The sequence below is a fragment of the Xenopus laevis genome, chromosome 5L, assembly GCF_017654675.1.
Source record: "Xenopus laevis strain J_2021 chromosome 5L, Xenopus_laevis_v10.1, whole genome shotgun sequence".
NCBI classification, from domain to species: Eukaryota; Metazoa; Chordata; class Amphibia; order Anura; family Pipidae; genus Xenopus; species Xenopus laevis.
The window spans coordinates 148,350,172-148,375,823 of record NC_054379.1 but is presented as its reverse complement, the minus strand read 5'-3'; the positions used below and the strand labels follow the sequence as shown (position 1 = coordinate 148,375,823).

Here is a 25,652-nt window from a genome sequence, read left to right as displayed (position 1 = left end):
TGTCCTTGTCCCTTGGTACTGCCGGTGATTGTGCATTTGAACACATTGCAGCAAAACGCTGGCATTCCCATGGGTCGGCTGGAACGGTCGGAAGCACGAAATAACAGGCAGCCGCTCCAGCTTTTGTAACCTGTATCAATGAGACGTGTGTTTGTTTGCCAGTAACCTGCTCACTGGGGGTTATAAGTGATTAACCAGAGCAAAGTTATTGCATAAAGACATAAACATTCTATTTGGTTCTATTTTATTAGATTGCTTGTATTATTTCCCTTATTAATCCTTGTATGGACTTGCAGGCATTTTCTATTGCTGTTGTAAGTACCTACATACATAAAAAAAAGTATTCTAGTATTCCTGCATAGTCAGTGATGTGTGTACTTCTGCAATCTGTGCTGCCGAGACCATAGCTAGCGTCTATTAGAGTTTAAAGGGGTTGTTCACCTTTAAACTAACTTTTAGGGGCAGATTTATCTAGGGTCAAATTTCAAATTTGAAAAAATTTTAATTCAAAAAGACAAACCGAAATTTATTTCATAAAAAAAATCCGTTTTTTTTTTGACCGAATAGGTCTGTTTTCGATCGAATCATATGAATCAAAGTAATAGCGCATTTGAATCGAATGATTTTCCAAAAAAAAAAAAAAAGTGATTTCTCAAATTGCAAAAATGAACTCCAAATGGGATCTAGGAGGTCCCCCATAGGCTAAAACAGCAATTCGGCAGGTTTTAGATGGCGAATGGTCGAAGTCGAATTTTTAAAGAGACAGTACTTTAAAATTTTTGCATTTTTTTCAAATTCAAATTGAATTTGGACTATTCCCTAGTCGAAGCACACAAAAATTAGCTCGAAATTCAAATTTTTTTAATTCTAATTTTCACTTTGATAAATCTGCCCCTTAGTATGATGTAGAGAGTGAGATCATTTGCAGTTGGTTTTCATTTGTTATCGTTTCTGATTTTTGAGTTATTTATTTATTATTTGTTATTCAGCAGCGCTCCAGTTTATTCAGCAGTGCTCCAGTGTAAAGTGTAATTTTTCACCTTCTTAAGCAGCTCTGGGAGGGGGGGTCACCGACCCTGTAAACTGTTCTAAATTGATACATTGAGGGGGTTATTTATCAAAGTTCGAATTTATCGCAATATTTTCTGCTACAAACTCCGATCAAATCTGCTCGGGTACATTATTGGCCCCGTTAGGTAACCAGTCAATATGTTAAAGGGTAAATTACTCTTGTGATAAAAAAACAAAAAATATAATTATGAAAATGTTTGCAGTAAATATGGCCTGACATTTCCTTATCCCAGCATGCCATGGTCCCTCTAGTTCTAGTCTGGTGTCCTATGATCAGGTTGTGTGGGTGCTGCAGAAAAGGGTTAGAATTTTAATCATCTGACATACATTGGTAAGTGGTCTTTGTATGGTATAAAGTGAAACCTCAATTTCATATCCCTTATTGTGGTCCCTTCAATACAGGTAAGGGATCCATTATCCAGAAACCTGTTACCTGGAAACCCGTTATCATAATAATGGGAAGGCTATACCCCATAGACATTTTTTTTTCTAAATAATCTAAATTTTAAAAAATGATTTCCTTTTTCTTTATAATAATAAAACAGTAGCTTTTACTTGATCCAAACTAAGATATAATTAATCCTTATTGGAGTTAAAACCAGCTTATTGGGTTTATTTAATGTTTACATGATTCTCTAGTAGACTTATGGTATGAAGATCCAAATGACGGAAAGATTCATTATCCTGAAAACCCCAGTTCCCAAGTCCTGTACCTGTGTATAATGCATAATACACCCTAAGTCTGAGTCCTTGGTCTGAGTCTACCCTAGGTCTGAGTCCTTGGTCTAAGTCTACCCTAGGTCTGATTCCTTGGTCTGAGTCTATCCTAGGTCTGAGTCCTTGGTTTGAGTCTACACTAGGTCTGAGTCCTTGGTCTGAGTCTACCCTAGGTCTGAGTCTACCCTAGGTCTGAGTCTACCCTAGGTCTGAGTCTACCCTAGTTATGCGTCCTTGATCTGAGTCTATCCTAGGTCTAAGTCCTTGGTCTGAGTCTACCCTAGGTCTGAGTCCTTGGTCTGAGTCTATGCTAGGTCTGAGTCCTTGGTTTGAGTCTGCCCTAGGTCTGAGTCTACCCTAGGTCTGAGTCCTTGGTCTGAGTCCTTGGTCTGAGTCCTTGGTCTGAGTCTACCCTAGGTCTGAGTCTACCCTAGGTCTGAGTCCATCCTCTACCCTTTCCCTGGAGTTTACACCATTTTTTCAGGTCCCCTGAATAATGTATAATGGGGGGGTTGCTGTAATTGTGCAGATTTGGACCATTTCTCCGCGCAGCCTGCCTGAGCCACAATTATATTAAGACGTTGGTTTGATAATTGTAGGTGGCAAAATGCCTGAGTATACAGTTCTTGTATATATTAAGAATGAAGACGTGGCTGCCTTAGCCTCACTTTGCAAGAGATCATCATTAAATGGCTCTGTCGCTCTTGCAGCTAAATACCCATTAAGAAGTGAAGGTATTTTGTTCATATAAATCTCTTACAACAAGATAGTTGTCATGGTTACTGAGAAGTTTCTTGCAGGCAATGAGTGGGAATACAATGGCCCGAGAAGCCTCAAAGGGAGCCGGACTAAGAATCAGTTAATACGCAAACACACTGACAATACACCCCTCGTGCTGCCATTCCCTGCAGGTGTTTGTAGGAGACTGAGCCCAGAGGGGAGATGAATGGATGACGGAGAATGCAAAGCAACTCAGTCTACAGCATGGGGATGTTATTTACTATTTGCAGTACACAAAAAGATCACATTTAAAGGGAATGGGAATGGATGTTACTGAGAAAACAAGTACAATGGATTTGGCCATCGCTACAGCTGAGTACAGGTATGGGATCCCATATCCGGAAACCCGTTATCCAAAAAGCTCCAAATTAAAGAAAGGCCATCTCCCATTGACCCATTCAATTTTATCTGAATAATACAAATTTTTGTAAAACTGATTTCCTTTTTCTCCGTAATAATAAAACAGTAGCTTGTACTTGATCCTAACTAAGATATAATTAATCCTTATTGACAGCAAAAATAATATTATTGGGTTCAATGAATGTTTAAATGATTTTTTAGCAGATTTAAGTTATGAAGATACAAATTACGGAAAGATCCCTTATCCGGAAAACCCCAGGTCCCGAACATTTTAGATAACAGGTCCCTTGCCTGTAAATAGCATTCATATAAACCTGCTGATGTTTCAGTTACATAACATGCAGAATAAATCTGAAGGCCCTGAGCTGCCCATTGTCCTTCTGGTTCTTGGAATTCACAGGGCATTTACACAGCAGATGAACCTTTTATTTCTTTAGGATCAATTATCCAGAATGCTGGGGGGGCTGGGGTTTTCTGGATAAGGGATCCTTCAGTAATTTGGATCTCCATACCTTAAATGTGCTAAAAAAACTATTTATACTTTCATTAAACCCAATAGGATTCTTTTGACTCCAATAAGGATTCATTTTATCTTAGTTTGCATCAAGTACAAGGGACTGTTTTATTATTATAGAGAAAAAGTAAAAATGTTTAAAAAAAAAACTTGTTTAAAATGGACTCTATGGGAAAATGCCCTTGCTGTAATTCAGAGATTTTTGGATTACAGGTCTTCGGATAAGGGATTCCATATTAATATTATTACTTGTGCCCAGCATTATCTAAGGACACCTATACTTATGTGACATAAGCACTGACGCTTCACAAATCTGGTGTGTGTTGTTCTCGTCAGCCTGGCTGCTGGAGGATACTGGTTATTCAGAATATCCTGGCCGATAATTACAGAGCCCCATTGAGTCCGACATTTGCTCAGGCTGAACAGCGCTTTGAAACCCATCTTTTTACCTTTTTTCTCCTGCCTCCCTAAATATCGACGATCCCCCTTGTGCTTTGTAACTCTTTGTAATTGGAACTCAGGAAAAAATAGTCAATAGATATCTGAAAAAAACTGAAGGAGATTAGTAAGTGTAGTATTGCAAGATTTATAGCAGGGACTTTCTACCTTTGGCTTTTCAGCCATTGTACTACAACTCCCAGCACCTCCAACTGTACAGCCATTGGTAGGGTGGGGGTTAAAGGGGTTGTTCACCTTTAAAGTAACTTTTAGTTTGTTATAGTATTACCTATTCTTAATTGGTCTACCCTAGGTCTGAGTCCTATACTACCCTACGTCTGAGTCCTTGGTCTGAGTCTACCCTAGGTCTGAGTCTACCCTAGGCTTGAGTCTACCCTAGGTCTGAGTCCTTGGTCTGAGCCTACCCTATGTCTGAGTCCTTGGTATGAGTCTACCCTAGATCTGAGTCCTTGGTCTGAGTCATCCCTAGATCCCTGAGTCCTTGGTCTTTGTCCTTGGTCTGAGTTCTTGGTCTGAATCTACCCTATGTCTAAGTCCTGATCAGAGTCTACTCTAGGTTTGAGTCCTTGGTCTAAGTCTACCCTAGGTCTGGGTCTACTCTAGGCCTGTGTCCTTGGTCTGAGTCTACCCTAGGTCTCAGTACTTGGTCTGAGTCTACCCTAGGTCTAAGTCCTTGGTCTGAGTCTACTCTAGGGGGTTAGAAACCTATGGGGCTAGAGGATTCTGTTATGATATGCTTTAGACTATGTTGGATGTATGCAAACAGTTTTTGTAGCTGGGATTAAATGTAGTTATTTCTGCAAGCTTTTCATGAGTAGCCTGAAGAACAAAAGAATGACCACTTCAGGGCAGTGTGCAATCCAGCATCCATATTAGATCTAAAGTTCTAAATAAACTAATATGGGAAAAACACATTTGCCTTCTAATATCCTGGATCTTACAGTCTACCACCGAACTATCTGAGAACAGACTAAGCTAACACTTCCCAGATCTGTGCTAAATATGGCAGAGGGCCTCAGTTTTCTGGAATGTTACAATTAATAAAACTCGCACAAACTGCCTGTAATTAACTGAACCTTTGGTGCGGCATTTGTGGCTTCACTTACAGCAGCTCTATGTGCTACATGTATGTTGTGACTGTATACTATATGTGCTTAGAGACCACATAAAATTGCATTGTGACTTTATATTATAATATACTGACTTGGTTTAGCAAGGAATGCATGTTCATATACGTATAGAACGATAAAAAATACTAAAGGCATGTTCATGTGGCTCCAGTAATTGATCTTCATGTCTCATCCCTTGATTGATAGTTTTCTTCCAGTACATGTGGAAGCCACAAACATGATTAGAGACCATATTAGGTGTTGCCATTCTTAAGAAACCTTGTCTTTTTAATTAAGTGTCCTTCAACCATAGTTGTTCTGTTATTTACTCTTTTAAGGCTGAAATTCTCAACATTTGCGGTGGTTACATTTTAAGAGGTGGTTTACCTTCACAAATGTATCATTTTCAACCGCAACTAATGTCATTTTTTATTTTCGAAAATTAAATTTTTAAAATGTATCTGTATTTTTTTCACTTTCAAGGTCTCCAGGAGCTGCTTAGTACATCAGATGACTGACTTTCTAATACAATTTGATACATTAGCGGATATATTTATCAGTCCCTACTGAACATGCTCCTCAGATTTTACTATAGCAGCTGTTACAACTGATATATTTCTGTTAGTACTTCACTGATGATGCTGAAAAATGTATCCACTTTTTCGGCTCAGCCAAAAATTCCCACAGGCCCCTGCCCCAACCGCATCTCACTCTGTCCCCCTACCACAACATACCTGCGCATCATTTCTTCATGCGATTGGGCGGGGGAGGTCAAGAAGCGCAGGAGCTCATCATCTGCTGTGGGCTGGCATTACCCACGAGGGATGGGGCCTACCGGGTTTTTTCCCAATTTCCGGCCAGCCCAGTCCAACCCTGTTTATATGAGAGAGATAGGAAGTACAATTTATTCATTTTAAAACCTTAAAAGGACTGGTTCACCTTTAAGTTAACTTTTAGTATGTTATAGAATAGCTAATTCTAAGCAACGTTTCAATTGGTTTTCATCATTTATGTTTTATAGTTTTTTAATTATTTGCCTTTTTTGTCTGACTCTTTCAAGCTTGCTACTTTTTATTACTCCTCTTTCTATTCAGGCCCTCTCCTATTCATATTCCAGTCTCTTATTCAAATCAAGACATGGGTAATTTGGACCATAGCAACCAGAATGCTGAAATTTCAAACTGGAGAGCTGCTGAATAAAAAGCTAAATAACTCAAAAACCATAAAAAATTAAAACAAATTGTCTCAGTATAGCGCTCTCTGCATCATACTAAAAGTTATCTCAAAGTTAAACAACCGCTTTCATTTGAGGAAACAGGTTAAACACAGAAAAGAGAAGCCAACTGAAAAAAATCATTATTGGCAGGCAATGACTTGTAAATATGAAGATGAACTGCCTCTTTAGCTTAGTGGAAATTGACATTAAGGGAACGTTCCAGACACTCCCAAATATTATAGTTTATTGTATCTTTCACTGTGAACTTTACTTGTTTGTGTCTGTAACTGATAACAGGAGGCACTTTGTGTATATTGTACTTTCTCCTGGTTCCACACTAAAATTCCAAAGCCAAATTCATACCCCTCTAACCTTCCTGGTATTTCAGCTGCTCCCAGTATGAGCCTAGCCCAGGGGAATTCTCCATTAATGCCCCACTAATTCTCTCTCACATTCTCTCTGTGCCAAATAGAAAATAGAGCAAACCCCATTTTCAGCTTTTCTACTAGGGAACAATGGCAAAGTGCGTGGAATCCCCGCTGCCGGGATTCATGACAATCTAACAAGCCTCGTTACCATGGCATCTTGGAGTCATGGAGTTTGACAAGTATACATTAAAATCACTCTGGCTTACATTAAGCTATAATTCTATTGCAAGTGCCTTTGCCTTGTTCAAAGGTCATTTCCATAATCCTAAATAAAGCCACCAGCAAACAGAATATGGCTATTCGAAACGGCAGTTAGGGTAAGCTTTGTGTTTAACTCATGGATGGATAGATATGATTTAGACTCAGCATCCCAGTGTTGTTGCCCTTCCCTTTATATGAAAGAGTTAACACATGACCTTCATATGTCCAAGCCCTACATTAGCAGATGGCACACAGGCTGTTTTCAACCCAAACTCCACGTCATGTCAATGGGGGTGACAGTTGGTATATATTAAAACTAATAGCAATGGACTGAGAATTTATCCTATGCGCAGTGAGACTAAAGGAGGGATACTCAACCATGGCTCTGAACCCATATCACCTTGAACGAGTTTGCCCAATGATGATGGGAGCATTAATTCAAGTTTGGGATAAAAAGCAAGATAAGTCCTCTCTTTAATTCTGATTAACCAAAAATGAACTAATAAACAGCTCACACAGCAGTTACATTAGGTGATTAGGCTCTATATGATAGATTGGATTAGACTTATGGCTCTCCATGTACTTCACTTCATCCCTTTTTTGGTCAGGGGCAGGCCATGAAACCCATGGGACCCAATAAATCATCAGTTTCACTATATACTGCCAAACAAAATTGGGGGGAGAGGGTGTAGGATATATTATATTCTACAAATAAGCTGACAAAAGTCAATGAAGATCTAAGTAAATTAATACTCATCATATCAAATGGTTCCTGAATAATATAAGCAGCATCCCATCATACTTTGGGTCACATATAACACGTTGTGCTGTGTTTTATCTGACTTGGATAATAAGTGTGGGGCTAAAGCTGGCCATAGACGCAAAGATATGATCGTTTTCAGAACGTGTGGAGAGTCCTGACATTTTTCTTAGTTGTTCAGTCGATCGGACAGGTTAAAAGATTTCTGTCGGCTGGGGGTAATATCTCTGCGTGTATTGCCCATTGTACGATTTTCAGAGAGAGACTGTCACCAGCTTTTGTCGGACATAACTTTCGTACGATGGCTGTCAGGGGCAGAACATAGGCTGATCTGTTCTTTTGTACTTTATTTGATCGGACTGGTTAGTGGCAGGTTGGGAGATGAGAAAGTCCGATCGTACGATGATTAAAGATGATGAATGTTCTGCAAGACCTTCTGTAATAAATACTGAATAGTTGTGGTTTTAGGAGAAATGTTGGCTAAGGGACTATAGCTATTGAAATGTCAGCCGTAGACTGTATCATCCTCATGTCCAACAGCAGACAGTAACCAGGGTACACTATAGCTACTCTTCAACGGGCACCATGGGAGGGCCCCACCACCCTGATAGTTCCACCAGTGGTTACAGAGTTACAGAACATTTTATTGGTACATGCCTGCAGTGGGCTTTGCTTAGGCATTTTCTATTGACATCTATTGAGGATGTTGTGAAGAGTTTCCACCTTACCCCTTTAAAGCTGAAGAATGTTGCCAATAAAAGCTCATTTAGATTATGCTGTAAAGTCTTGTCGCTGCAGTGGAGGATGATGCTAATTTTAATTATTTGTCATTGCTCTTTCAGATTCTGCTTTGTGTTTGCATTGGGATACCTCACTTTGTGCCAAATTGCAAGAGTCTATATTTTTGACTATGGACAGTATTCGGCCGATTTCTCTGGGTAAGTGCTTTGCTTCAGATCAGAGTTCAGATCCAATACTGCAAGGACATACTCTGAAATCATATTGATCTGTATTGATATATGGTGCAACTAATTATACGCAAGGCTATATAAAGAACATTTCAGGTCGCTTCTCCTATGAAACATATAATCTAGTTTGGTGCTTGAGGCTGGGGGTGATGTGCAGCAGAGACCCACAGCCTCTGAAATCTGAATCTAAAACCAATGACCTCTTACATCTTCAAAGACAGCAGAAGGTGCTACTGAGTCTGGTTCACTAGCGTGAAGAGCATTACTGGGCGTTCTTAGATTTAGAGACACAATGCATCTGAAGAGTAAGGCTCTTAAAGTTACCTCCTGAGTTAATGTTCTGACTTTGCTACTGAGCAGAATAACCCTTACACCATCTCTTCTGTTGGCAGAGAAGAGGAAAGAGAACTTAAGTCTAGGGGGCAGATTTACTAAAGTGCGAATTGTCGCAGCAACCACTTCGCACACATCGCACCACTTTGCCAGGCGCAAATTTGCTACCACTACGCTAATTCACTAACTTAGAAGTTGCGCCCTGGGTGTCAAACGCTGACGACTTTTCACTAGCCTTACTTCTGCTGTGCGAGCAGTTCATAGTGAAGATGCGCTAGTGTTCATTTGTGCCTAGCGAAATTCCCTAGTGATCTTGCACATAAGTTAATGTGCATACGGCAGGTAATTTAAAGTGTATGGACTTCTTTATTATAAATGTTGCTGCAAATGCTTAAAGTTACCACTTTTTCAAATACATGTCCAGGGAACCTTAATAAAGACAAGAGAGTTAATATAATGCCCTACACATGAGCCCACTCTAAAATAAATGTTCCATATGTTATGAAATGTCTGGAGAAAACCGCTTACCCAAAAAAAGTTTAAGTCTGGACTTTTGCAGGCAATTCCGCTTCAAAAAAGGAAAAGTCTCCAGTGTTTTTTGAACTTTATAGTGGACCTGTCACCCAGACACAAAAATCTATACAATAAAAGTCCTTTTCAAATTAAACATGAAATCCAATTTCTATTATTTATTAAAGTGTTCATAGCTGTTGTAAGCTTATTTAAAAATCTCAGCTGCCAATCAAATATTGTCTGCCCCTCCTCTATGCCTTAGACATAGAGTCGGGGCAGACAATTACTTTCACTTTCCATTCAGCACTTCCTAGATGTCACTGCTCTCCCACATTCCCCCTATCGCTTCACCATTTAATTGTGTAGCCAGGGCATGGGGATGGTTATCAGGTCCCCCATTCTGGTGCACAAACAAGATTCTGAGATGATGCAAGGCTAATGTGATAAAATAGGATTTTGAATATTTTTTTTGGGTGACGGGTCCCCTTTAATGCATTTTCGGCACACAGGATATGATGTAAGTGACAGATGATTGAGGAAGATCTGGCTTCTTTGAAGCACTTCACCTGGTCTGAGGTGGCAAAGTCAACTCTGATGAAAGAGTTAACGTTCAGTAAAATTCACACTTTAGTGAATTTGCAGAGTAACGATAGTTCTCTTCACCGAAAGGTCACCTGGTCATAGAGTGCGAACGAACGGTAACAATGGTCTCATTCGCTAGTGAATTGGTGCCTGCGTTGGCGATGTCCCTGTAGGTGGCAATGCTGGTGAAAAGTCGATAGCTCTAGCCACTTGCTCTTTAGTAAATCTGCCGCTAGGTCTCCTTGACTCAGAAATCTTGTTACTTAAAGGGACACTATACCTTCAACCATTGTCGCACAGGCAAGTCAACCACATGATCCTTTTCACTTCCCACAGGTTTCCTATTGTGTTTATTGTATTATTACAGGACAGAAAGGGACCTGCCCTCTCATTTCAGTGGAATTTCAGTGGCATGCCTTAATAGCACTTTTCATAGCAGGGATGTTATAGTAGCCTGTACAGAGAGAGAGATACCATTAATCCATGTTAGCATCGGTATTCCCCAGAACCAGTAACGTAACTAGAGGGTGGCGGGCCCTGGTGTGTGACGCGCAGCCGGGCCCCTGCCCCCCTCCGTACACAATTTTCCACCCGTATTCCAGTGGCGCGGGAGCTGCCGGGGGGCCCTGAGGGGGTATGGGCCCTGGCCCGCTCGCACCCCCTGCTCCCCCGGTAGTTCCACCACTGCCCAGAACTAAGAACAATTTTGTTGGATAATATGGGGGTATGGTGGTCCTTTAAATACTGAGCCAAACTGACATTTTCGTTAAGGTAGAGGTGGAGTAAACTGAGGACTCTGGTCAGAAGTGCAGGTTCTCTATAAGGGTGCTAAGAATTCTCAAGCCAAAATGTCCATACTTACATGCACTATATGGGTAAAAGTATGTAGCCCCTGCTTGTCCAACATCTCATTCCACAACCAAAGGTATTCATGTGAAGTTGGTCCTGTTCTGCTAAAACAGCAATTACGCTCTACTCTTCTGGGAAAGGTTTTACTAGATGTTGGAATATTCTTAGTGAGATTTGCTTCCATTCATACATAAGAGGTTGGGCACAGATGGTGAGAATCATGCCTGGCTCAAAGTTGGTGTCAATTGATCCCACAGGTGTTCAGTTGGGTTGAGGTCAGTCAGTTTTCTCCATCCATCTCTGCAAATCCATAATGTATGAATCTTATTTTGTGCTTAGAGGTAGGGCTATCCCTAAACGAAAGCACAGAATTGTCTAGAATGTCATTGTATGATGTAGAGGTGTCTGTGTTGGTATGACTTAAATAGCCAAATCTAATAGTGAGATGGGGTGTCTACAAACTATTGGCGAAACATTGTCACATGATAAATATCTTTTCTATCCATATGGATTTGAATAAAATTGACTTCTTCATTCACAAGCCCCAGCTTGATTTGGGAATATTTTGACTACTGACAAGAGCTCCAAGTTTAGAATATATATATAAACTGATATTGTAATGAATATGCCTAAACAATACCCCAAAGCACCATAAATTTCTGTCTTAATAAAACTCAGGGCAGCAACGAGGGACTGTGTTACATGCAATCTTGCGTTCAATTCCCATGTGCTCCCTGTGTTAATTTAAACAAGTCACGCTATCTGGTTCAGCATCAGACAAGGGAAATCTTGTAAGCTCTATGGATCTGCCGCAGTCTGCCTATAACATTCCTTAACACAGCATGGTGCAGTGCTACATAATATATTAGATTTAACAGTTCATGTGCATTTTATAAGCAGAGGCTTGATCATAATTATAACTATGGGAAGTCTGTTCCCTGCACTTAAGTATTCCCTTCTATGTACAATACCGTTCATTTTCTTTTCTAACAAGCAATCAATTTATTGTTTTCTCGAAAGAATGATTGGAAATGTTCTAATTTTTGTATGTCCTTTGAGAATAGGCTTCATTTTGGGCAGACAGTAAAACAAATTCATTGTGTACCGAATATCTCAGTTTGTAGCCACAAAATTTCTTTTGTCAAGAATATTTGCAATTGTATTTTGTGACAAGAAAATGATTTTGTGTTCAAAAATGGATATTTTGACCACAATAATATGCATTATATATTTATATATATATATATATATATATATATATATATATATATATATATATATATATATATATATATATATATATATATATATATAACAAGCAAGTTGGAGCACTCACTTAAAAACTTAGGCAACTGCCTGGGTGCTGGTTCATTTCCTGAAGAAGGCTCGAGTGTTAGAGCCGAAACGTCGGAATAAAACCACTTTGTTTGCACTAAATCAAGTCCTGTGAGTGTGGTTTTTGTTGTTATATATCTATATATATATATATAGAAAAAATAAAAACTGACACAGCACTCCAAGTTTTGTATGCAAAAAAAGATATATATTGTAGAAAAACATACCAAAGCCCATAGGGCGACGTTTCGGGGTATACAAACCCCTTTCTCAAGCCAAGGGCAGCATTCAAGTAACAAGCATTGGTTTACACCTATTTATACAAGGTTACACAGGAAGTTACATATAGAACATGACATCATTAACGATCCTCACACATTAACCCCTTAATTGCTTAATGTTATCCATGCAGGCATATAACAACTCAGCGTTAGTCCACTGCATATCCAAATCCAGCTAAAAAGAAACAAAACAAAGAATAAAAAACAGAAATGAGACCAATGTTTATCCCATCATAGAAATACATATAGGTCATAGTCTCTATTAAGCCCATTTGGGGCCAATGTGTTTAATTGGTGTATCCACCATACCTCTCTTTTCCTCAGCAATAGCTCTCTATCACCCCCCCGTCTGGGGGAGGGTACACATTCCAGAACCATATATTTCAAATCTGTATCCTTGTGTCCTTTCTCCACATAATGCTTAGAGACTGGCAGCTTCACATTGCCCTTCCTAATTGTAGATCTGTGTTGGGATATACGTGTTTTTATTTGTAATGTGGTCTCCCCCACATAGAGGAGACCACATGGACAAATTAACACATAAACAGCAAATTTAGTAAAACACGTATAGTACCCCCTTAGAGTACCTTGTATAAATAGGTGTAAACCAATGCTTGTTACTTGAATGCTGCCCTTGGCTTGAGAAAGGGGTTTGTATACCCCGAAATGTCGCCCTATGGGCTTTGGTATGTTTTTCTACAATATATATCTTTATATATATATATAGATCCAAACTGGTGCACTCCACAACAAAAAAGCTAACAGCCTGGGCGCTGGTAAAAAATTACATATAATGAATGAAAAAAGACGGCACTCACAGGGCTTCTTATGGTAAAAAAAAGCCTCAAAGGGCTGTGAATTTATTCCTCATCGTTTCAGCTAACAAATGTTGAGGAATAAATTCACAGCCCTTTGAGGCTTTTTTCCCCATAAGAAGCCCTGTGAGTGCGGTCTTTTTTCATTATATATATATATATATATATATATATACATACATACACACACACAATAGGGCTCATATATGACCACAACTCATTTCACACACTGACACACACTGACACCATTCATTAAAGGTACTTGCATCCAAAGCTGCTTCTTGCATTTCCCTATGGTTGCGATCTTCACCAATGTGTCCGTCCCACCACCTCTTCTGAATTGCACATGCAAGCATGCCCGTTGATGCATGGAACCTTAGAGCTACCTCCAAACGTAAGCTGAAGGAAATTCCAGGGTTCCCTCTGAGGGCTATGTCTATAGCCGAAGTAGACTTGCACCTGGTGAATCACAATCAAACATCACAATAACACCTTCATGATAACACCCCACTCTGACAAAATTTTGATGCAGTTGCATCCCCTTTGTCAAACGTTCACCCCGCTTTTATTAATAGTGGGAATTGTGAGTAAAAAAACCTTGGCAATATGCGTCCAAAAATCACACTTTACTCGTTGCATCTGCTTTTGTAAAAGATACCTAATGTATTTTGTGTTTTGTAAGTTTAATCTTGTGAGACAAAATCATTTTTGTGATATTCTTTTTGTGGCTTTAAAATGCTGTTACTACAAGATAAAAGGGGTCAGTCATGTTCGCAAGTGCAGTTTGCAACCTGTGCTTTTTCCCCGCAGTGGGTTGCATCCAAATGTGCTCTTTGCACTTCCGTATTGTTGTGATCAGTGTTACAAAGGTCTGTGCCTAATGATTCAATGGCTGCTTATGGAACCCTGGAACTACCACTTGCTCAGGAGGTGACCGTATGCCAGAGAGAAGTCACTTGCATGCTGAACACCAGAAATGATTCCAGGCAAACTTCAAAAATATTCAGCTCAACTGGGGCTGATGTGCAATTACTCCTAGACACCACACAGTTGCGCCAAGCAAATTACCCGCAATGTCACTAGAAATCTGGAAAAAATGCTGCATTGTGGGAAAAAATTACAAATTGTGCTTTTTGCACTGTGTCAATGGCAGTGAATGCACCCTCATATTTATTGAGTTCACATAGTCCACATTGTCTTAAAGAATGCCCTGGGTACAGGCTGAAGAGTTCAAGGGGTTGTTCACCTTTAAATAAACTGTTAGTATGATGTAGATAGTGATATTCTGAGACAATTTGCAACTGGTTTTCATTTTTTTATTATTTGTGGTTTTTGATTTATTTAGCTTTTTATTCAGGGGCTCTCCAGTTTGCAATTTTTAGCAGTCTGGTTGTTGGGTCCAAATTACCCTAGCAACCATGCATTGATTTAAATCAGTGACTGGAATATGAATAGGAGAGGCCTGAATAGAAAGATGAGTAATAAAAAGTAGGAATAACAATACATTTGTAGCCTTTAGATGGGGTCAGTGACCCCCATTTGAAAGCTGGAAAAAGTCAAGTAATTAAAAAAAAAACTATTTACAAAATGAAGGCCAATTGAAAAGTTGCTTAAAATTAACCATTTTATAACATACTAAAGGTAACTTAAAGGTGAACCACCCCTTTAATAAACTAAGAAACACAGAAGAGACAAAATCAGAGCAGATGCGCAGTGGCAGCATGCCAGAGTAATAACTAATAGAATTTAAATATTTATGTGCACCAGTTCTGTTATTGTCTTCTTGTGAGAATCCCTGGTTATTATTTTAATATTTATCTCACAGAGGCCAATATGTATGCTGTCATGGGCTTATAGTATATGTCATAGTAGCTCAGCCAAACACTGCTTTCTTCTTCTTCTTAATTATTTATCCATATGTTGTCCCCCAGATGCACCTGTGCAAGTCTGCATTCTATTCCTATGGGGAAATTGTGTTTCATAATCATTACGTATGTCTGTATTGGAGATAAAGAGTAGGTTTCTTGTATAAAGAGTATACGTCATAGTGCAGCATATTGATGGTACAACTTTACTTGATTAATTTGATTTCTTTTTCTTATGCTTTCACCAAAGGCCAATGATGATTATGACGCAGAAAATAACAAGCTTGGCTTTTGAGATTCGGGATGGTAAGTAGACTTCATTTACTTCACCATGTGTGATTAAAAAACGAATGCAAAAAGTGTCTTTTCCGGTACAGTGCAATGCAGATTAGAAGCCTCTTCCCCTTTCTAAAAAAACATGTTATTTTTCTTTAAGGAATATTTTGTAAAGAAGAAGAGCTAACACCATCTCAAAGGAGACTGGCCGTTAGGTAAGATGGAATAATATTGCTGAAGTAAGAAGGTTATATATTAAAGAACCACCTTATTTTTAATCATCTGTGTAATGTCACAAGATGTATGTGTATATCTATATATCTATATATCTATATATCTATATATCTATATATATATATATATATATATTTATAAATGTCCTTTCAAAAACCGCAACAAACACAGGACTTATCCAATAAAGCAAAGAAGTGCTTTATTGAATAAGTCCTGTGTTTGAAAGGATGTATATATATATATATATATATATATATATATATACACACACACACACCCAGGCAGCTGATTTTTTTAATACGTCGTGCACCAGATATGATCCGTATATATATATATATATATATATATATATATATATATATATATATATATATATATAATATATATATATATATATATATATATATATATATATATATATATATATATATATATATATATATATACTGAATTGGTTGTGACCACAAAATTCATATGGACAAAGAGGTCCTCTGCACTCAACCCATCATCAATATATTTAAGATATTGAGACATTTGTGCATACTGCTACTAAAAAATGCTTTACCTTTTAAACAAAACAGGGATTGTTTGTCCATATATTGCAATATATTTAAGCTGAACAACTACGTCAAAGTCATCCCATATCTGGCCAGTCCTATGCTCAATTTTCATCTGATTCATTAAGAATTCAATTGCTTCATTATACATTTTACAAAGGGACTAGGTTTTACCTGCAACTGACTAGCTGCTTTCAAAGTAAAACTCCCAAACTTGGCTGCCCTTTTATTAGACACCAGTGGGATCACCTGACTATAGCTGGGAAGGGTGGGAGCTACAACATGGAGCTGGTCACTGCTCCTGTATAAACTATAACAAACAAGGGAAAGTTGTGCTCACCACTAATTTTTTAACCATTAGGCGGGGGTGCAATGAGGCTGTGACCACAAAATTCATACAGACAAATACAAGAGTCCTCTGCACTCATTATCAATATATTTAAGCCATTGAGACATTTTGTGCATACAGCTACTAAAAATATATTTATACATATATGATATCCGTAATCAGGAAACCAGATATCCAGAAAGCTCGGAATTATGGAAAGGCCGTCTCCCATAGACTCCATTTTATCCAAATAACCCCAATTTTTAAAAAGATTCCCTTTTTTTCTCTGTTATAATAACAGTGCCTTGTACTTAATTCAAACTAAGATATAATTAATCTTTATTGGAAGCAAAACCAGCCTATTGGGTTTATTAAATGTTTACATGATTTTCTAGTAGACTTAAGGTATGAAGATCCAAATTATGGAAGGATTCCTTATCCAGAAATCCCAGCTCCCGATAACAGGTCCCATACTGTAATGGAAGCTGAAGTCTCTCACCCTCGTGTTGGCCATGGCGTCCAAGATGGCGACGGTGTCCAAGATGGCGACTCCTTCCTCCATGTGGATCCTGCTGGTCCCTGTGTGATGACGTCAGCTGCCTCCCGCTCTCCGATTGGTCGCCGGCGACGGAACGTTCGTCGGCGTCAGAACGTTCGTCGGCGTCACGACGTTAGCGTCTTGACGCCGGCGTCAGCGTCATGACGTCATCGCGTCCAAATCTTGGCGCCAAAACTCGCCTATTTAAACCCCCTGGATATTGCTATCATTGCCCAAATATAGGTTCATCTTCGTGATTCCTGGGTGTGATATTATTGACTGATTCTTGTGTACCAACCTTGCCTGTTATTCGGATTGACCCCTTGCTGCCTGGATTGAAACCTTTGCCTGTACCTCGACTATTCTTCTGCCTGATCCCTTTGTACCACGAACTCGCTGACTACCTGCCTCCTCCTTGGTCCGCACTTCAACTGAGCCTTCGGGCCCTTACATTATACTTGGGCCATGGACCCATCTGAGGAGGCTGCGGCTCAACCAGACTTCGGAAGAGCCTTTCGTGGGATTGCCTCACGCATGGAGGCCTATGAAGCTCAGCAGTCACATTTTGGCCAAGCTCTTGAAGCCATTTTGGACAAGTTATCGGCTCTCTCTCCTTCGGCTCAGGTTCCTGCACCTGCTCCGGCCACTATTCCTGTGGCGCCGTTCCATGTCTCCGAACCCCGGATTCCGGCACCTCCGCTCTTCAGTGGTGACTCTGAGGCTTGTAGAGGATTCATCAACCAGTGTGAGATCCAGTTCACTCTGCTACCTCATCAATATGTCTCAGAGCGTGCCAAGGTGGGATACATCATTACCCGCCTGACTGGGAAAGCTGTGGAATGGGCATCACCGTTGTGGGAGAAGGAGGACCCCCTCATAGATGATTCGAAGGCCTTTATTCGTGAGTTACGCACAGTGTTCGATGCTCCCGGCCGGTCTGCATCTGCCTCCTCTCGCTTGTTCCAGATCCGCCAAGGTACATGTTCGGTGCCAGAATATGCCATCGAATTCCGTACTCTGGTGGCCGAGACCAGCTGGAACAATGATAGTTATCACGCTGCCTTCTACAATGGGTTGTCCATGCGTCTGAAGGACGATTTGGTTTCACGTGAATTGCCTACTCGTTGGGAAGATTTGGTGGCGTTGGCAGTCAAAGTGGACACCCGCCAAAGAGAGCACCTGGCCGTAAAGGAACGTGTGAGGAAGTTTCAACCTCCCCTGGCTCCTCGTTTCCAGAGACCTGTTCTTCCCAGCACTTCTTCTTCTTCTACTCCGGCTTCTTCTCCCTCCACCTCAGAAGAGCCTATGCAGATTGGTCGTGCCCGTCTTTCCGAACAGGAAAAGTTAAGGAGAAGGGCAGCTGGACTCTGTTTATACTGTGGGGGCAAATCCCACTTTGCCCATGAATGCCCTGCGAAGTCGGGAAACGCCAGTGCCTAGGTAAGTTTGGGGAAACTTACCTGGGCGGGATTAATCAACTTCCCCAGGCTTCTACTCATCGTTTCCTTCTCCCTGTACAGTTCCAGTTGGCTTCCAAGACCATCTCTACCCAAGCTTTCCTTGACTCCGGTGCAGCTGGGAACTTCTTGGATAAAGCCTTCGCAGAACAACATTCTATTCCTCTCCAAAGTCTGGCTGTTCCACTTCGTGTTCTTGCCATTGATGATCGGCCTCTTTCTTCTGCCTTCATCTCCAAGTCTTCGCAAGAATTATCCTTCAAAGTGGGCACCCTGCATACCGAGAGACTTTCATTCCTGATTATTGATTGCCCCTCGACTCCTGTAGTCCTTGGACTCCCTTGGTTGCGCACCCACAATCCAGTCATTGACTGGTCCACAACTCAAATTTCTCGTTGGGGTTTCTTTTGTCGACAGAACTGTCTTCCAGCCCAGTCCTTGGTCAAGGTATCCTCTGTTGTTTCAAATTCTTCAATTCCTCCTGTTTATCAAGATTTCTCCGATGTGTTCAACAAGAAATCTGCTGAAGTCCTGCCACCCCACCGACCCTATGATTGTCCCATTGAGCTTCTTCCTGGAACCATGCCTCCAAGAGGACGTACTTACCCGCTCTCCCCCTCTGAAACTGTGGCGATGAAAGAGTACATCCAGGAAAACCTGCTTAGGGGCTTCATTCGTCCTTCTTCGTCTCCTGCAGGAGCAGGCTTCTTCTTCGTAGAAAAGAAAGATGGCAGTTTACGTCCCTGCATTGATTATCGCAGATTGAACAAGATTACGGTGAAAAACCGCTATCCGCTCCCCCTTATCTCCGAGTTATTTGACCAGCTCAAAGGCGCCAGCATCTTTACCAAGCTTGATCTTCGGGGAGCCTACAATCTCATTCGGATCAGAGAAGGGGACGAATGGAAAACCGCTTTTAATACTCGTGATGGGCACTACGAGTATCTCGTGATGCCCTTTGGACTCTGTAACGCCCCTGCGGTTTTCCAAGAGCTGGTAAATGATGTCTTCCGGGACTTACTTGGCATAAGTGTGGTTGTATACCTAGACGACATTCTAATTTTTTCTTCAAACCTTTCCGAGCATCGAATCCAGGTACGGGAAGTTTTGTCTCGTTTAAGGAAAAATAATCTGTTTGCCAAGTTGGAAAAGTGTTCCTTCGAAGTTTCTTCTATTCCTTTTTTGGGGTACATTATTTCCCAACAAGGCTTCAAGATGGATCCGGACAAAGTCTCAGCGATCCAGGATTGGCCCCTCCCCACCAGCACTAAGGCTATCCAGAGGTTTATTGGCTTTGCCAATTACTACAGACAGTTCATCAAAGGCTTCTCCTCCAAGATCTCCCCTATCCTGTCTCTCATTCGGAAGGGTGGGAAGCCCCAATGTTGGACACCTCAGGCTTTAGAAGCTTTCAAGAACCTCAAGGACTCTTTTTCATCTGCCCCAATCCTTAGGCACCCTGAACCTCTTCTTCCATTCTTCATTGAGGTGGATGCCTCCGACGTAGGAGCTGGTGCGGTGTTGTCCCAAAGGTCTTCTAATGATGGCAAAATTCATCCTTGTGCTTTCTTTTCTAAAAAGTTTTCTTCTTCTGAGCAGAACTATGACGTGGGAAATCGTGAGCTATTGGCAGTTAAACTAGCTCTTGAAGAGTGGAGGCATCTGTTGGAAGGTTCCTCGCTGCCAGTATCTATTTTTACGGATCACAAGAACCTCGAATTCATCCAGTCCCTTAAACGCCTCAATCCCAGACAAGCTAGATGGGCACTTTTCTTCTCCAAATTCAATTTCGTGATCACATTCCGCCCGGGGTCCAGAAACAAGAAAGCTGACGCTCTTTCCAGAAGCTTCATTCCCGAGGATTCGTGTTCCGAAGACCCTGAACCCATTGTGCCTCCTGTTAAAATTATTGCAGCCTTATTCCCCACCATGGCCTCTCAGTTATTGTCCGCACAGTCCTCTGCTCCTGACAGTACTCCTTTGGGGGTTGCTTTTGTTCCTCCAGATCTTCGTCATTCTATCCTTGCTCAGTCTCATAATTCCAGACAAGCCGGCCATCCGGGTATCAAGAAAACTACTGAACTCCTGTCTCGCCTAGTGTGGTGGCCTTCTCTCCGAAAGGACGTCAAGGATTTCGTCTCCTCCTGTTCAGTTTGTGCAGCTTCCAAGTCTGGCCACTCCCCTCCCAAAGGATTACTTTTACCTTTACCTATTCCCTCTCGTCCATGGACTCACCTGGCGATGGATTTCATTGTGGATTTGCCTGTTTCCCTCGGTCATACGGTTATCTGGGTTGTGGTTGACCGATTCAGCAAGATGGCCCATTTCATTCCCCTGCGTAAGCTACCTTCTGCTCAGGAACTTTCCATATTATTCATCCAACACATCTTTCGTCTTCACGGATTCCCGGCTGAAGTGGTGTCGGACAGAGGTTCCCAATTCGTTTCCAAATTTTGGAGATCGTTATGCAAGGCACTTCATATCTCTCTCCAGTTTTCCTCTGCCTATCACCCTCAATCTAACGGAGCTGCTGAGAGAGTCAACCAAGCATTGGAGCAATTTCTTCGTTGCCATGTCTCCTTGTGCCAAGACGACTGGGCAGACCTTCTTCCTTGGGCAGAATTTGCTCACAACAATGCTATGCACGCTTCTTCTGAAAAGTCTCCGTTCTTTTGTGTCTATGGTCAGAATCCTCTAGTTTTTCCGCAAGACCTTCTTCTCACAAACGTCCCTGCTGCCAATGATCAGGCCGCTCATATGCTTGCTATCTGGGTTGCCACTAAAGCTAATTTGGAAAAGAGTTCTCTGTCTCAGAAGAAATTCGCGGACAAGAGAAGAATTTCTTCCCCACAATATTGCCTCGGTGATAAGGTTTGGCTGTCTACACGGAACATTCATCTTAAAGTTCCTACTCCTAAACTCGGCCCCAAGTTCATCGGTCCTTTCCCCATTATTGAAATCATCAATCCTGTGGCAGTTCGTCTTCAGCTTTCCCCCGAGATGCGGATTCCCAATGTCTTCCATGTATCTCTTCTCAAACCGGCAAAAGATTCTTCTTCTTCTTCCTCGTCTTCTCCTACTCCTGTTCTTATTGATGGACACCAAGAATTTGAAGTCAAAAGAATTCTGGACTCTCGAATTTCCAGGGGTAGGTTACAGTATTTAATCGAATGGAAGGGTTTTGGTCCAGAGGAATGCTCCTGGGTGAAGGACTCTGACGTCCATGCTCCTCTTCTTATTCGAAGATTCCACAAGCAGTTTCCTTCCAGTCCCGGTTTCGGTGGTCCTGAGGCCCCCCCTAAGGAAGGGGGTACTGTAATGGAAGCTGAAGTCTTTCACCCTCGTGTTGGCCATGGCGTCCAAGATGGCGACGGCGTCCAAGATGGCGACTCCTTCCTCCATGTGGATCCTGCTGGTCCCTGTGTGATGACATCGGCTGCCTCCCGCTCTCCGATTGGTCGCCGGTGACGGAACGTTCGTCGGCGTCAGAACGTTCGTCGGCGTCACGACGTTAGCGTCTTGACGCCGGCGTCAGCGTCATGACGTCATCGCGTCCAAATCTTGGCGCCAAAACTCGCCTATTTAAACCCCCTGGACATTGCTATCATTGCCCAAGTATAGGTTCATCTTCGTGATTCCTGGGTGTGATATTATTGACTGATTCTTGTGTACCAACCTTGCCTGTTATTCGGATTGACCCCTTGCTGCCTGGATTGAAACCTTTGCCTGTACCTCGACTATTCTTCTGCCTGATCCCTTTGTACCACGAACTCGCTGACTACCTGCCTCCTCCTTGGTCCGCACTTCAACTGAGCCTTCGGGCCCTTACACATACCTGTATTTGTATTCATGGATTGATTTGTAAAGGAATCTAAGAAATGTTTTTATTGCGAGAGTAACATTTAATCAATATGGGGCAGGGCTTTCCCTAAACCTCTCATTTTATCTTCTGACCTTGAGTAGGAGTTGCAGTAAATATGGCTTCCCTTGGCCCACCGACAATTAGTATGGAGTATCCTATACAAGTCTGAGACATGTACAACATGCCCTTTGCGGGGACACCACTGATAAATGAGCATTAGAATTTCTCTATCTATAACAAATTGTCTGGATCTATGTTAAATTCTTCGCCCCTTATTTTATTGTGCGCACAGCCCTCGCCCCACGGATCATATTCGCCAGCGAGCGAGCTCCAGCTGGGAAGAGTAAATGAAAGAATGAGCACTAAGTGTATGATTTAGTCACAGCGTACAGCATGCGCTCATTGTGCATTCAAAGAGGAACCTTCTGGATTCCGTACTGTGCATTTCAATGGCTGTTCCATAAATACCAATGCTGCTGGAATAGATTCCCGAAATGGCGAATTTCAGGCTGAAAGTTTTCTAAAGAAAATCCCTGAAACCCTGATGGGCTCGCAGTATTCATGCGTAGCTTTAGCAAACTGCACAGAGAAGAGAACTTTTACTGAACGTGTGTTACGTGTAAGACAGGGCTCCTTAAAGGCATAGGCAGAGGATGATTTTTGAGTTTAGGAAGGCTAATTAAAAGAACAGTAACACCAAAAAAGGAAGTGTTTTAAAGGAATGACACTATAATATAGTGTTGCTCTGCACTGGTAAAACTGGTGTGTTTGCTTCAGAAACACTACTATAGTTTATATAAACAAGCTGCTGTGTAGCCATGGGGCAGCCATTCAAGCACAGGATACACAGTAAATAACAGATAAGTTCTAAAGAACCCCATTGTATACTACAGAGCTGTGTATCCTGTGTAGCCTTTTCTCCTTTTTCAGCTTTGAATGGCTTCCCCGTGGCTCTACACCAGACTGTTAATATAAACTATTGTAGAGTTTCTAAAGCAAACACGTCAGTTTTACCAGTGCAGCACAACAGTACATTATATTTTCATTGCTTTAATTGATTTTAATTTTTTAGTGTTACTGTTCATTTGCCAGAAAATTGTTTTCCGTACCAGAGTAACAGGCTAACAGTGCCCACAGAGCAGATGGGGGAAACAATAGTATTTTGCTTTTAAAAAGTCACATATTGAGTGCTATGATCACTGCACCAGGTTAGTGTGTGCCGTGTGTCCTCCAATCCTATATCACATGTATGTTCATAATGAGTGAGCTGGGGCACTCACTTAATGCTCCAATACAGCGACCCATACCAGGAGCTCCGTTCTGGTGCACAGTCCACAGTACATTTCTTAGGAAAAATACTATTGTTTCCCCCATCTAGAGGGTACCTCCTGTAGGAGAAACACTTGTTATATGATAGGCTAATAGTATGGCTTCATGAGTACTGTCTCTCTCTCTATACCTATACGATTTATATACCATATATGACATGGAAGAATAAATGCAGCACCTGCTTCTATATAAAATCCAGTAACAGCATAGATTAAATAATCTTCCAGTTCCATGTGTAGTGTATAACATCCCTGATTACATAGTATATACCAGAAATCAATTTTGTGAACCTAGTAGAAGCTTTTACTTAAGAAAATAAATTTTCCCCAAAATGTAAAGTTATGTGCATAAAACAAACAGATAAGGACATAGGCTGGGCTCTTGCAAATACCCACACAGACACACTTGGCATTGCTTCCCTCACCTTCCTCCTTCCTGTACTCTGTGTTTTGCCATCAGGATTCCATTGTGATAACCTGACATTTTTGCACTTCAGTCCATGCAGGAAGGGGTAAAACTGAAGCAAGCTGACATAGATTAATAAATGCTGACAATGGGATAAAGGGAGCTGCAAATACATGTTACAAACACCAAAATCATTTTTTACATGACACTCACTGTTCCCTTTTCATTGCATAGGATTCTGAATAGAACTAAGAAAAATCTTTCAGTGACATTATATTTAAATATAGATAAGAAACTGGCAGCCTGGAATGTGGTAATATATAGTGAATAAAGTACCCCCTATCGTAAAATATAAGGATATTATAAGTTAATGAGGAGTTCCATGACCATATACTGTAAAAGAACAAGGCCTAATGCAGAGTGTTTTTATACAGGTCATGGAATATCCTCATATTTTGCAAAAGAGGAATGTTAGTTATTGTAATACACAAGTTTCAGTGAGTCATGTGATAGAAATTACATCACTAAGCTCCCATTATAACTGATGACATCACTAAGTACCGTTTATAATTTACAGGATATTCATGGCTTTTGTGTATATATATATATATATATATATATATATATATATTTTTTTTTAATAGCATAAAAAATACAGCACTCAACAGGTGAGTTAGAGTAGCTGCTTTTAATAGAAAAACAAAAAAAATTCCAACATTTCAATCACATCATAGTGATCTTCCTCAGGGAAAAAAACACGAAAAGATTCGTTTTTTTTCCCTGATCATTATGATGTTATCGAAAGGCTGGAGTTTCTTTAGTTTTTCTATTAAAAGCAGTTACTCTAACTGAGCCTGTTGAGTGTGGTTTTTTTTGTTGCTATTTTCTACATATTTTACCTGCACCCAGGCATGCTGTGTTATAGTTTCGTGAGTGCTCCTCCATGTTCCGTATATATTCACTGTAGTCCTGTAGGCAGCTGCACATGGTGGTTAACCATGTAAGGGGGTGGACCAGGATTTGAGTGGAAATGATTGAAAATTTTTATGATAACTGGACGTATGTGTGGAAATTTTGGAGTATGTTTAAAAGGATACTGTCATGGGAATAAAAATTTTTCTCCAAAATGCATAAGTTAATAGTGCTGCTCCAGCAGAAATCTGCACTGAAATCTGTTTCTCAAAAACAAACATATTTTTTCTATTTAGTTTTGAAATCTGGCATGGGGCTAGACATATTGTCAGTTTCCCAGCTGCCCCCAGTCATGTGACTTGTGCTTTGATAAACTTCAGTCACTCTCAACTGCTGTACTGCAAGTTGGAGTGATATCACCCCTCCCTTTCCCCCCCAGCAGCCTAACAAAAGAACAATGGGAAGGTAACCAGATAACAGCTCCCTAACACAAGATAACAGATGCCTGGGAGATATGAGAACAACACTCAATAGTAAAATCCAGGTCCCACTGAGACATATTCAGTTACATTGAGTAGGAGAAACAACAGCCTGCCAG

General features: G+C 40.9%; 1 protein-coding gene across 1 annotated transcript in view; it reads left to right on the top strand.

Annotated features, from left to right (window-relative positions):
- LOC108717172 (lysophospholipid acyltransferase 2) overlaps nt 1-25,652 on the top strand; it is a 122,592-nt gene that overhangs the window by 62,125 nt on the left and 34,815 nt on the right. Inside the window, exons 4-6 of the mRNA XM_018264004.2 lie at nt 8,458-8,553; nt 15,407-15,462; nt 15,593-15,647. Of these exons, the coding sequence (XP_018119493.1) occupies nt 8,458-8,553; nt 15,407-15,462; nt 15,593-15,647 (207 nt within the window). The remainder of the gene's footprint in view (nt 1-8,457; nt 8,554-15,406; nt 15,463-15,592; nt 15,648-25,652) is intronic.